Here is a 12,128-nt window from a genome sequence, read left to right as displayed (position 1 = left end):
CTAGAGGTGAGGTAGCCATAGTTCAACGTGATGTTTCAGGGGCAGAGCTAGAGGTGAGGTAGCCATAGTACAATGTGATGTTTCAGGGGCAGAGCTAGAGGTGAGGTATAACCCCAGGCGGCACACAGGAACATCCTGGGTGTTCATTTAACTCAGAGAGTGTAATGTGACCAGATTTGACCGAGAGCCTGCCATGGCGCAAATTCCAGCTAATTGAAAAACCTTTTTTCAAAATGAGTTAATAGCACAGGCAGACTCTTCACATACTAGAGCATGTCTGAAATAAGTGTCAGAGCTGAAATCGACATGTAAATATGAAATGCTTAAACATGTAGCTAGGTGTAATGTCTTCTCCACTAGTCCCTTCCTAACATTTTACTCTAGTTTTTATCTGTCGACGAAATTGTCAACATAATTTAGTCTTAGTTTTAGTCATCATAGCTTAGTTTTCATTTAGTTTCCATGTACTTTTCGTCAGTGGAAAAAAAGGTAGTCGACGAACATTTTTCGTCTTGGTTTTAGTCGACGGAAACAACAGACATGGCTGAACCATGGCTATAGCCCAAGAATAGCGATGGGACTGCATGGTAAAAAGAGACGAAGGAAAAAAGAACAGTGAATGTTGATGAACAAACGAGAATAATAAATGGATCCTGCAGGGTGTACCAGTTCAGCAAGCTGCACGCACTGGAGGAGTGTCGGCACCAGGTCCTGCTGACCCTGGGCGCCAGAGCCAGGCTGGAGGCTCAAAGACTGCTGCTCAGCGAGAGACTAGAATGGCTGGGGTCCCGTGACCCCCCTTCTGCCTTGATGCCTGATGATGACGACAGCTCTGTGGTCTCTACCACCACTCCCAGGGTATATATATGTGTTCCAGTGGTGGGAAAAGTACTCAGTTGTTAAAAGTACCAATACTGCAATGTAGAACTACTTCATTACGAGTAAAAGTATGGAGTTGAAAATGTACCTGAGTAAAAGTACAAAAGTATCGGCATCAAAATGTACTTAACCCATTCTGACCTGAGATCAGATTCATACGAGGTTTCCGCCGGACACACACTGGTCCTGATGAACCCATTCTGACCTGAGATCAGATTCTAAAAATGTCAGTCGCTCTTCGATTTTTCAAAAATAGCAGACCTACAAGCTCATATCGCGCCACTCGGTGGCGCGATATGAGCTTGTAGATCTGCTATTTTTAAATAGCTAAAGCATAACATGATGCTGACACCAAAATGGGTGCCCGTTCAGAATGGGTTAAAAGTACCAATACTGCAATGTAGAACTACTTCGTTACGAGTAAAAGTATGGAATTGAAAGTACAAAAGTATCGGCATCAAAATGTACTTAAAGTACTAAAAGTACTAAAAGTACAAAAAAAGTACTAAAAGTACTAAAAACCACGAAGATTAGGTTTAAGTTCAGAATAATTCAATTGCAATGTATTGCACATCAACCTTGATTTTTCCGATCACTGTTTGCTCTTATAACTGACACCGGTGGTGATGTGATGTATTCAGGAGTTGGAGTCGGAGAGGAGTGGTTCCAATCACCTCACCAAGGACGGGATCATCAACCACTTGGGCAACGTGTTTAGAACCAGATTCACAGTCAGTACACACAGTACTACATTGGTTACCAGTATCGTTTAGAATAGACTTCAAAGCACTTTTATTAGTTTTTATTACATGGCTTGGTTGAATGCTTGATTCTGATTGGTCAAGCGCTTAATTCAGCGGTGAGTTATCTCATGATAATGACCGCTCCGCTGTATAACAGACCTCTGCCTAATCAAACCCTCTGAGCACCGGCTGGGCGGCTGTGCCCCGCTTGATTTACTCGGCTTTCGCCTCGGTGGTTAAACTCCCTGTCGGTGAATTATCTCCCGACGATGACCACCTAGCCATGCAGATATCATCCCTTACATAAAGCACTTAATAACTTGGCACCTTCACATATTAAGGATTCTATACATTTTTATGTTCCAACTAGAACACTCAGGTCTTCATCCGCTCTCCTACTAAAATGACCCAAAGCTCACCATAAGAACACCGGTGAGGCGTGAGGCCGCCTTCTGGGTCTATGGCCCCAAGTTGTGGAACACCCTACCACTGCACCTTAAAAGGGCGATAGTCATCAAAAACACTAAAACATTCCAGGTGACTTAAAATGTGACTAAAACTAAATAAACTATTCAAGAGACTATGACTAAAACTAAAATCCAAATGTGCTGCCAAAAACAACACCGGTGTGAACTCATAATAATATGGTTTGTATAGAACAACTTTATTCAAGTCTTCTTGTGTGCAGGTGCCCTCAGCCCTGGTGCCAGAGGTGCCCCGGGCCCTGGTGCCAGGGGTGCCCCCAGCCCGGGCCCTGGTGCCAGAGGTGCCCCCAGCCCGGGCCCTGGTGCCAGGGGTGCCCCCAGCCCGGGCCCTGGTGCCAGAGGTGCCCCCAGCCCTGGCCCTGGTGCCCGAGGTGGAGCGACCGCTGCGGCAGCAGGGCTGGTATCACGGCGCCATCCCCCGGCTGGAGGTGCAGGAGCTGCTGAAGAACGATGGAGACTTCCTGGTCAGAGAGAGCCAGGGGAAGCAAGAGTACGTCCTCTCTGTCTACGGGGCCGGAGCCTGTCGACACTTCATCATTCAGAGCGTTGGCGTAAGTTGATCCAACTGGTGCTCTCGCTTTTTTTTTTTTTCAAGGACCCCCCATTGGCCAGTGGCGTGCACAGACAGACATTTAGAGGGGCAGGTGCTCAAGTGAAAAGAAAAGGGCACCTTGTGCAGCGCGTGGAACCGTACGGTTGGCTTAATAGTGTGAGATTTATAGATTTTGGGGCCTAAATAATATATTAGAAGCTTTTTTTTTATCAAGAATTGATCAATGTCACCATGGTCCACATACTGTACCACTGTACCAAAAAAAAGACTATTATTATTTATTCATTTTCAAAAGGGCACATTTTGTCCAGAGGGAAAAGGGCAGGGGGTGCTCTAGCACCCCCTAGTGTCTATCTGTGCACGCCACTGCCCATGTGGCAGGCCCCAGTCTGTTACAGAACTTATACAGACCTATAATTAGTGTGGTTGCCTGAAGGCAACCATACTATTGTTTTAGTGACCTTTTATTATTTTCATTATAGATAAACTTATTTTGTCGCGTTATACCTCCCACAGTTTTTGTCGCACGCACTCGAGCCATATGTCAAAACGACGGGCTACATCGGGAATCGTGTGCGTGTATTTTGCTAAGACATTTGTTGAATAGTTTAATTGATATGAATTAATTAGTGCATTAAATTTCCCCATAGACATGAATGGGAAAATGCAAAAACTCACTTTCAAGTATTTTTTCCTCTGAGACCGTAAGGGCTATACATACAAGACTTGGAGGAGAGATTCATAATAATTACTAAAATTAATTACCTTAGAAGTATATCGGTCGGCCTCATGGTGGCGCTATAACAGCCAACTTTACCTTTTGGGGTATAACTCTTGAACCGTAGGTCGTAAAATAAAAAATATTTTTTCCCTGGATTCCTTGGGTCATGACACATCTCCCCATATAGGCCACGCCCATTTGCGTCTAGATAGATTTCCCGCCATTTTGAATTTTGTTCAAAACACACTTTTTGCTCCTCCTCCTACAGATTTTGACCAAATCTCACAAAAATCAGTACACATGATCTCGGGACCTATCCCATTAAAACAGCACAGTCAGAATTTAGATCTTCTGTATCGTTCGGCCGTAATCGTCTTCCAAAGTTAGTGGGAGGGGCCTATTACAAAAAACGCCACAATTCACGCACGGAATGTCCGATCCATCCCAAATTTGAATCACAGGTCGAGGGTGGTTTCATCAACGCAGAGCCAAAAGCGATTCCATTTTCGACGGGTGCGATGTGGGCAACCACACTTTGCAATTTCCCAGAATTGCCTCTTTCTAGTTAATAATGCATTTGGTTCCAATTCCTAACTATCATTTAGCCGGGACCCCACATTGAGAACCACTGAGTTAATCTAAAAGGTTGGTGGCCTGTGCAACCATATAAAAGAAAGTACTGGACTGAGCTCCAAAAGCTTAAGGTTTCATTTTCTCACCACAGAGACATGACGTTTCGAGCCTCACGGCTCTTCATCATACAATTAACATCACAAACAAGCCCCTACATACTGTATACCTGACACTGCTGTGTCACATGACCAGACACAGCTGGTGCTCATAACACCGTCAATCAATGTTTAAAGATGTAAACATACATAATTATGTCCATCATAGTAAATATGAAGACAGACATAATCATAATAGAAATAATCATCAGAAAAAAAGGAATAATGAGTGAAACACCCATATTCTTTTTAAGATAAACCAATCAACTGGGACACAAGTCATCAGGTTTACACCATCATAAACGTCAAGTGAAACAGATGAAAAAACACCCATAAAAGAGTTGTACTACTAAACGGATTTTAGAGGCGCCTCTGCTACTCTAATAAAGGTGAAAAAGGATTTTGGAGACATACTGTAAATCCCACAGCCAAAGACTCATCAGAATAGGATAAATGCATAAAGGCACAAGAAGTACACAGTACATAACCCTAAGGCATCTTAAAACCAAAGTGTGCAAAGCACACAATCAGAGAAAACTAAAAGAATAAAAGAAAAGAAAAGGTTGGTTTACTGACCCTAATATGCCACAAGGACTCTACAGAAAAGGCCGTAAATCAAAGTCCTCATTAAGACCCTTGGGGGCTAATGTCTCCAAAGTGTAGATCCAAAAAGCTTCTCCTTTGAGTAATAATTGGTTGATATCCCCACCACGTCTGGGCAGTTTAACCTGCTCTATACCCAGGTATCTAAGAGTTGAAACATTGTGTGCTGCTCTGGTAAAGTGTACCGCTACTGGGCTCTTGGGATCATGTTTACGGAGCTGTGCACCATATACCTCATACAGTACTGGTACACGATTTTTGTTCCTACGTACTTTAAAATGATGTTCAACTGATATTCCAGAGCGCCGCATCTACTCCCTAGAAAACTCCCCAATCGGTTTGTGGCGTCCCAACTGGTCGAAATGGGCCGTGAAATAAAACAAAAGTCTTTACAATTCATTACAAAGCAAACATTTACCGAACCACAGGCGGTGGGGTAATTCCATTACCCACGGCCACGACACGTTGCATCCCTCCCTGACAACTGGCAGCCATCTCTGTCTCGCTGATTTCCCTTGTTCCTTAATTCCACTTAGTAAAACCCCAATGATGTTCGATTTTTACCACAGTGTGTTTGCTATTTCCAGCGGCTATAGGCCTTACTGTACTCTCTATTAGCTCCAATCAAAGCCGAACAGGAGTGGTATCACTGGGAGAAGTTTGTAATAATGTCCTATATGTTTTACCACAGGTGAACATAATTGTTGATAATTATTAACTACTGCCACATACACAAATAGCTTAGAGCAGAAGTGTTCCTCTATAATTTGTAAGCTAATACTGTGGATTTATCAGAGAGAGAGAGAGAGAGAGAAAACAGGAAATATATGTTTTTTACCACACTTCAGGAACTCGTGAATATTTAAAATATCTAGTTACGTATCAACAGGGACTCGGTTGAGGCTCCTGGCTTCGTGTCGAAATGTCCTTTAGCAAAAGAATCCCTGCGGTAACGATGAGCATGTTGATGCCTTGCATGGTTTCCTTGTGTGTGAGAATGTGTGAATATAAAATGCACACATTCATCAAATCTCTTTATATGTTAGCCTTATTGGTTGCATTATTAGACGTTTCTGTTCTTCCTTTGAGCTTCTTAGTTAGTGGTATACTGTGATTATGAACGTTACATGTCTGTCCTGCTATTGTCTTGTATTTATTGTTACTTTACTAGAGCTGTGTTACTTATTTCGCCTCTTCTCTTGGCCAGTTCACACTTAAGGTTTTTACTGCTTAAATAAAGGTTAAATAAAAAATAAAAATGAAATCTCCACACAAACAAATAGTCTACCAAACACGCTTGCAAATCTGCATAAATGTACAGTGCACAAACATGCATGTAATCTGTCATACATTTCTGTGTCAGTAGAATGTGTACCGTCTGGATGGAGAAGGGTTCCACAGTGTTCCCCTACTGGTGCAAAGCCTGGTCTCCTCACATCAGCATGTCACCAGGAGGACAGACATTGTGCTTCAGAAACCTGTCCTTAAGGTATCACGCACGCACACACACACACACACACACACACACACACACACACACACACACACACACACACACACACACACACACACACACACAATCATAACTGTGTTATTTTCGATAACAACAGTCTGCTATAAATTGTTGTTTTCTCTATATTCAAATAAAATTAGGACAAGTGGGTTCTGGAGCATGATGATGTTATCTTGGGACACATTGTTGGTCGGGTGAGTTGATATTTGCTAAATATGTCGTCTAAAGGGTTGTTTGAAATTAACTGCCCATGGCGTTCTTCATTTCTGAAATGTTCTCCTTTTGTGTGTGTGTGTGTGTGTGTGTGTGTGTGTGTGTGTGTGTGTATGCACCCCACTGGGTCTTTAGGGCCTAATAGCCAGTGTGTTTCTATTGCCCAGGGAAACTTTGGGGAGGTTCATATGGGTCGCCTGCGCTCTGATAACACCCCAGTGGCTGTCAAAACCTGCAGAGAGAACCTGCCACCAGAACAGAAGAATAGGTTCCTTATGGAAGCCAGGTTGGTTTGGTGCAAACACACACCCAACGCACTACATTTACAACATACAAGTGCCGGCATGCATGCAGTTGCGCACGCACTCACACACGCACGCACGCACACACACACGCACGCATCAGAATAATAGGGGGTCAGGTGGGGGGAAAGCATACAAAATGTATCTACATATTTACACATAGCATATCCGTACAGCATGTACATGAGGTTAGAATACACTGTGTATTGTCTTGAGAGGCATCCAGTGTTTATTTATTCCTCCTAATTCCCCCCCCCCCCCCCCCTTTCTTTCCACCTTCATTATTGTCCCTTCATCTCCTCTCTCATCACTGCGACTCATCTCTAAACTCACTATAAACTATGTCCAGGATCCTGAAGCAGTACGATCACCCCAACATTGTCCGGTTCATTGGGGTATGCACTCAGAAACAACCCATCTACATCATCATGGAGTTAGTGGAAGGTACCGTATATTATATCATCCTCATTTTACACAACAGCTACAGTAGGGCCCTGTCCTGGTGTTCCTTGCTTTGACCATAATTAAGTGTGTGTGTGTGTGTGTGTGTGTGTGTGTGTGTGTGTGTGTGTGTGTGTGTGTGTGTGTGTGTGTGTGTGTGTGTGTGTGTGTGTGTGTGTGTGTGTGTGTGTGTGTGTGTGTGTGTGTGTGTGTGTGTGTGTGTGTGTGTGTGTGTGTGTGTGTGTGTGTGTGTGTGTGTGTGTGTGTGTGTGTGTGTGTGTGTGTGTGTGTGTGTGAAACAGGTGGTGACTTCCTCGCCTTTCTACGCACCGTGGGTTACGACACGCAGCCAAAGGTGTTGGTGAACATGGCAGGAGATGTAGCTTCTGGCATGGAGTACCTGGAGAGCAAAAACTGCATCCACAGGTAGGTCTAACAAATCTATGAATCAGGACACTTTAAGGACACAAACTATGAATAAAAGCATAGTGTGTGCATGCCATATTACAGTATAGAGGGTATGCGCCGCATGCATAAAGTTATAGTTTAAACGTCGTTTAACGTCGTTTAATGCAATCAGATATAGGACTTTTCTGTTTGGGGGTATGGGCACCCAGCAGGCGTTCCCACATAACTTCTGGGTACGATGATGATGTCACACGCATTCCCTCTATAATTGCACATTCAGAACATAATTATTTAGGCGTTGCTTTGGAGTTGACTGACTGACTGACTCACTCACTCACTCAGACACTCACTCACTCACTCAGACACTCACTCACTCAGACACTCATAGACACTCACTCACTCAGATACTCATAGACACTCACTCACTCAGACACTCATACACTCACTCACTCAGATACTCACTCACTCAGATACTCACTCACTCAGACACTCACTCACTCAGACACAATCGTAGACACTCACTCACTCAGACACTCATACACTCACTCACTCAGATACTCACTCACTCAGACACTCACTCACTCAGACACTCGTAGACACTCACTCACTCAGACACTCACTCACTCACTCAGACACTCACTCACTCAGACACTCGTAGACACTCACTCACTCAGATACTCATAGACACTCACTCACTCAGACACTCATACACTCACTCACTCAGATACTCACTCACTCAGACACTCACTCACTCAGACACTCATACACTCACTCACTCAGATACACACTCACTCAGACACTCACTCACTCAGACACTCGTAGACAGTAGACACTCATATACACTCACTCACTAAGACACTCACTCACTCACTCAGACACTCACTCACTCAGACACTCATAGAGAATCACTCACTCAGACACTCATAGACACTCACTCACTCACCCAGACACCCACTCACCGTCACATTAAACAGCCTTTGTCATTTCAGGGATCTAGCAGCAAGAAACTGTCTAGTGGGACACGAGAGTATTGTGAAGATCAGTGACTTTGGTATGTCTCGTGAGCAAGAGGATGGTGTCTATTCTGCCACAGGAGTCTTCAGACAGATCCCAGTCAAATGGACGGCCCCCGAGGCCCTCAACTATGGTACGACCCATTTGCTTCTGACCAACCTTGGAAAATGCAACAACTCTGTTTGGTTGTGTATAACACCTGACAAGTTTTCTGTAAAAGCATATACAGTATAGCTTAATGGTAGTGACAGTTATAGGCAGTGTCTTTGCCAATGCTGCCCCCTGCTTGTGTGTTCAGGTCGTTACACCACAGACAGTGACGTGTGGAGCTTTGGCGTCTTGCTATGGGAGACTTTCTCCAAGGGAGTGACTCCATATACCAACATGAGCAACCAACAGACACGGGAGGAGGTGGAGAAGGGTACGGAAGCATTGAGGTTGAATTTATAATAATAACACGTCACGTGTGCAGTGCATGGAAAAAGTACTTTTTAGTAAAAGTATCAATTCTGCGATATAGAAATACTCCGTTATGGAGGGGAAAGGAACTGGTTGGAATAACGTGTTCCTTCCACGCACTACGTCCAACCAGGGAAACTCCCCCCTGTCAGGTGTAAAGGAGCAACTTGGACACTCAGGCATGAAGGAAGCGTGAGTTCAAGTCCGTTGCTCTCCCCTTGTCCCCCATATATGGGGACTAGGTTGGTGGAGGGTGTGTAGAGCCCAGGATCACATTAGATGATTGACACAGGGGTGAAAAATGGGTTACAAAATCGTGGGATAAAAAATATATATTAAAAAATATATATACTCCGTTACAAGTAAAAGTCCGGAATTCAAAATGTACTCCTTATGCATTAGTCATTATGCAGAATGTCTCATATTTCAGATGTTTTCAGATGTATAAAAGTCTTTTGAAAATAGCAGATCTACGGTGCGTCGCGATCACGATGCGGCACAGCTTGTAGATCGGCTATTTTCAAATGGCTGAAATGTATATTGGGCTGAAGTGGTTATACAATATGTAGTGGGGTATAAGTACAATATTTGGATCTGAGATGTAGTGGAGTAGAAGTAGATGTACTCGAGAATACTCGAGTAAAGTACAAATACCTCAACATTGTACTAGTACAGTACTACTTAAGTAAATGTTCTTAGTTACTTTACACCACTGCATGCATATTATACTGTATACTGTACTGTACTTTATACAGTACCTCGAGGCAAGAACACCTACATGTACGGTGCCGGTAATTCAACACCATCTCACAGAAATACGGCGAAATGGACAAGAGATCCAGTAGAAGTCATTTTACATTTAGTTGCATGCTGAAAATAGCTGATCTACAAGCTTGTAGATCAGCTATTTACAGCAAGTGAAAAGAACTGCCATTACGGCCCACCAAAATAAATTTTATTAAAAAATACAATATCGTGAGATTTTAGTCGACTAAATCTCCAGTTGATTTAGTCGACTAAAACTAGACTAACACTAAAACATTCCAACCAGGTGACTAAAACTAAATGAAAACTATTCAAGAGACTATGACTAAATGTGCTGCCAAAAACAACACTGCCTGCATGTACAGTACCTGTGAAACTACTTCATAACATTAAAGGTATATTCAGTGATTTCACTCAAAAAACCTTAGGTTTCGTTTTTGGCTGTGGGACCCAGCCTTTTGTCCAATCAGGATAGAGAGTCAAAAACGAAACCTAATGTTTTTTGACCCGCAGGGGTTAACTGGGGACAGGGAGGAACTCCTTATATGGCCAGCACACTCTATAGTAGGGAGGATTATTATTAATTATTATTAACAACAAAACAAAAAAATAAGTGATATTTGAATTAAGTGAAATCACTGAATATACCTTTAAAGACGCTCTCAAGCACAACACCAGAGGGAGCTCCACAAAGCTTGTTCTACTAAGCCACAACAATGTGGAATGCCCTACCAACAGTCCTAAAAACTTACAGTATGACAATTGACTCCTTACTCTCCGTCAAAACCGCTCTAAACAAGCACTTACAGGTGGCTGCCGTCCGTAACTGGTCACACGGGCAGATGTACTGTACTGTACAGTCTACCATTCATTGTCAATGGAAGCATGCAGCGACATAAAGATGCATCAGACGCTTGTAACTTCTGCAAAAGCTACAACAGCTACACTATACACTGTGTAGCTTTGCATCTTAGTGTCTTTATTTTATCACTATAGCTAATAAAGCTAGAGTGCTTTCTTGGGTTTATCCATTTAGCATCCTTTTGTATGGAACTGTACCACTGCTTTTTTTTGCATAAAGTATTCAATCGAACAATCAATCAATCAATCACAAAGCGTGGTGACTCGTTGTGAGCATAGGTTATTTTTTCTGAATGTTCGCACCCAAAAATTCTAGAAACACTAGGATTCAAATTCAATTGTGGTTAAATTAATTCAAACCAACCAGCCAGCCAGCCAGCCAGGGACGGACACTATAGCTACTTAATGGAGTGGTTGCACCACTCAAAAATGTCTCTTCATGTGCATACGGTTATACTGTACCATATTATCATCTGACTAGAAATTCCAACTCTGTGCTCAATGTCTCCCAGGGTACCGTCTGCCCGCTCCCGCCGGCTGCCCCCCGGAGGTCTACAGCCTCATGTGTAGCTGCTGGCAGTATGACTCAAGAAACAGACCAACTTTCACCAAACTCCAGGTTGAACTCAGTGCTCTCTACCACAAGTTTCCATGACATGCTTGTGTGTGTGTGTGTGTGTGTGTGTGTGTGTGTGTGTGTGTGTGTGTGTGTGTGTGTGTGTGTGTGTGTGTGTGTGTGTGTGTGTGTGTGTGTGTGTGCGTGTGCGTGTGCGTGTGTTTGAATTTTTTGAGTGCACAACTTGATCCTTTTTAACTACCTTTTAACCACTTTTGCCTTAAAACACATTTCCATAACAATTAATTTCATGAATGGGAGACTGAGTGGTAGGGGGGAAAAAACACATTGGTGTGTTTTGTTTTGATCGTTTTAGTAATTTTAGATAAACTATACGTCTTTGGATTATTGAGGAGCGCTAGCCCCTCCTATGCCCAGCTTTCCGGGTTTGTGTGAACACAAACATTGGCTTGTGATTGGATGATTCAAGATTCAAGACTTTATTGCCATGTTAACAGAGTTGATTGGAATTTGTGGTAACAAGAAGACTCACCCCGGTGCGTGCCCGTTTTTCCTCCCGGAATTTTCCCCAGTGAGGGGGATAACTTTGTAATATGCTATTGGCTGTTTGTATTCTTTTTGGAAAAATATAAAAAGATACTCCTGTGGAAATGGTACCTCGTCAGATAATCCCCATATATCCTACAACAACTTCTGTGAACAGACTTCACTGTAGTAGCTTTTCATAAATTATATTTGTACTTAGGCTGTCTGCTGTCATGAAAGTTTATAGTTAGAGAAATTCAAAATCCAGTCGTCTGCTGTCCAGCCTCTCCCACCCCTCAAAATTCTGGGAGGAAAACAGAAACGGGGTGAGTCTTCTT

At 43.1% G+C, this 12,128-nt stretch overlaps 1 protein-coding gene across 1 annotated transcript in view; it reads left to right on the top strand.

The window, feature by feature from the left end:
• Positions 1–11,343, top strand: part of fes (FES proto-oncogene, tyrosine kinase) — a gene marked incomplete at its 3' end in the record, with an annotated part of 19,716 nt that extends 8,373 nt beyond the window's left edge. Inside the window, exons 9-19 of the mRNA XM_083759384.1 lie at positions 660–858; positions 1,521–1,610; positions 2,311–2,658; positions 6,079–6,201; positions 6,366–6,419; positions 6,606–6,724; positions 7,090–7,184; positions 7,484–7,607; positions 8,579–8,736; positions 8,902–9,024; positions 11,201–11,343. Coding sequence (XP_083615510.1) covers positions 660–858; positions 1,521–1,610; positions 2,311–2,658; positions 6,079–6,201; positions 6,366–6,419; positions 6,606–6,724; positions 7,090–7,184; positions 7,484–7,607; positions 8,579–8,736; positions 8,902–9,024; positions 11,201–11,343 — 1,576 coding nt within the window. The remainder of the gene's footprint in view (positions 1–659; positions 859–1,520; positions 1,611–2,310; positions 2,659–6,078; positions 6,202–6,365; positions 6,420–6,605; positions 6,725–7,089; positions 7,185–7,483; positions 7,608–8,578; positions 8,737–8,901; positions 9,025–11,200) is intronic.
• Positions 11,344–12,128: the final 785 nt, after the last annotated feature.

Source organism: Protomyctophum parallelum (genome assembly GCF_964188405.1).
Source record: "Protomyctophum parallelum genome assembly, chromosome: 2".
NCBI lineage: Eukaryota > Metazoa > Chordata > Actinopteri > Myctophiformes > Myctophidae > Protomyctophum > Protomyctophum parallelum.
This window is presented reverse-complemented; position numbering and strand designations above follow the sequence as displayed.